This window comes from Amblyomma americanum, chromosome 6, assembly GCF_052857255.1.
Source record: "Amblyomma americanum isolate KBUSLIRL-KWMA chromosome 6, ASM5285725v1, whole genome shotgun sequence".
Classification (NCBI taxonomy): Eukaryota; Metazoa; Arthropoda; class Arachnida; order Ixodida; family Ixodidae; genus Amblyomma; species Amblyomma americanum.
The window spans coordinates 201,622,653-201,624,642 of NC_135502.1; the positions used below are offsets into that span (position 1 = coordinate 201,622,653).

The 1,990-nt window shown below is 50.7% G+C and overlaps 1 protein-coding gene across 1 annotated transcript; it reads right to left on the reverse strand.

Annotated features, from left to right (window-relative positions):
• Positions 1-201: 201 nt before the first annotated feature.
• On the reverse strand, positions 202-1,463 carry LOC144094356 (uncharacterized). The gene is made up of 2 exons (XM_077628337.1): positions 1,044-1,463; positions 202-958 (listed from the first exon to the last, which is right to left on the reverse strand). The coding sequence occupies exons 1-2, from the start codon at positions 1,153-1,155 to the stop codon at positions 579-581; spliced, it is 492 nt and encodes a 163-aa protein (XP_077484463.1). The 5' UTR covers positions 1,156-1,463; the 3' UTR covers positions 202-578.
• Between the last annotated feature and the right edge of the window lie 527 nt (positions 1,464-1,990).

Below are 1,990 nucleotides of genomic sequence, written 5' to 3' on the forward strand. Positions count from 1 at the left end.
CTTATCTTTTTTTTCATGAATCTAGCTATGTCCATGATTTACAGCTTAAAAACCCTTATAAAAACCCTTATAGTGCTTCTTTAAAGGAGTATCGACAACCTAAATTTCATTCGTGTTAGCACTGTAGGTGAGGAGAAAAATAAATTAAAAAACTAAATAAATTAGCACTGTGAGGATAAAACTAAGTGGGCTTACGGAACAGTTATTCAAATTTATCGACCAACTTCAAAAAAAAAAAGAAGAGTAAACGAAAATTCCCGGATAATCACTATCAGAATCCCAGCATTTCTCTGACGTTTCTTTCGACTGCTTCAACTCCCGGAAGAAACATATATGACTAAATAAAACCAGTGATTGGGCGATAAAGAGTAATAAACTTACTCGCTTTGGGTCCGCGCAACTCCGGGCCCCAGCAAACACGGCGGGTTCACGGCGTGGCTTTTATCTAGCAGCTCACTGAGCTCCCTGGGCATAACAAATGACACCCACCTACGTTAGCAGGCGCGTCAGTTTTAAAGGAGTGATTCGAATTAATGCTTAAATACGAGTCAACTCAGAGGAAAATCATGAGAGTGGACTCACTCTTCAAACTCGCACGACCTACGGTCGTTACCAGAACGAGAAATGTGCTCCCGCACTCGCTTGTAACCCCGCTCTAGCGTTCGCCACTTATTTTCGATTTGACTTGGTGTCAGGTTGCCTCCGAAAACCTCGGTAATCTTCGCCGCCAGCATCTCCCACATTTGTTTCTTGGTCTTTAGTCGCCTCCCGGGGCTCTCTTTGAACTCCTTATAGAGTTGAATGAGGAGCAGAGTCTTCTGCTTCGGCCAAAGCTCATCTGTCTGAGCACTGTCTGAGCTGGCAGCTGCTGCTTCCTGCTCGCGAGATTCGGCGCTGTCTGAGCCAACTGCACCTGCAGCTTCCTGCTCGCGAATTGCAAGCCGCAGTCGAACGCCACCTGCAAATGCGATGCTTAGCTCATAAGTGCGACAAGAATTATGATAGTCCAAGCAGGAGGCAAACGCATGAAAAGCAGTACGTACCATCAGTGACATAAACCGGCAATCCTTCTTCAAAGACGGGCATGCCGTCCGGGCCAAGCTCCGGGTACGCGAGCGTCTGCACTCCGTCCAGCACAACGATTTCAGCAGCCATGTCGTGCAACCATTCACGTCAAAACAAAGGAGCAAACAAAGGAGCGAAAGCGCGCGTAAATGAGCGCAGAGGCGCCAAATGCGCAGGCGCATGAATCGATCGTCTGCTATCGTCTCTGGCAGCGTCGTCTGCTAGCTGCCGGCTCGTGCGGGTGCCGGCAGCTCCGGCAGTCCACGGTGAGCCGGACGGAGAAAATCGAGCGCGCTTCCGGCAGGCAGCGGACTGGTGGGCGGAGCTTCGCGCCCTGCCGGAGAAAAACGAGCGTCGGTCTGGCGTCATGGCGAGTCCGCGGTGAGTCCGGGACTGATAATCGAATAAGCCCATGGTCACCACTGTGGCAGTAAGCCAACAGGGTAACTGGACCTTTTTTCACACCTGGAGTGTCACAAAGTACAACCATTCCCTGTAGGCAGCTCATATCTGAACAGTAATGATTCCCCCCGAAACCGTGCAGATGACAGGTGGTCTGCTCCACGTGTCTGCTAACTTTTGCTCGCAGAGGTGGCGCTGTTCACGGCCCAGATGGAACCAGACCTCTTTCCGCACTCGTGCGAGCACTTCATGGAGGCCTGGCACCCTACGACCATATGCAGCGGCACATCTCGCTGACCAAATTTGGTAGGGGGCACTCAACGAGCAAAAGCACAAACTGCTTCACTGCATGACCTGGCAACGGGTAAAGGTATCTCACAGTCTGATAAGGCACCCCTGGAAGTCTAAACAAATCAGCCGCACGTCGGAGGAGGGCCTCTGGAATGAGACATTGTGTAAAGAGATGCACAAAGTCTTCGTGACCATCACAGAATTTACAAACTGGTTGCAGACTCGCCCGCGT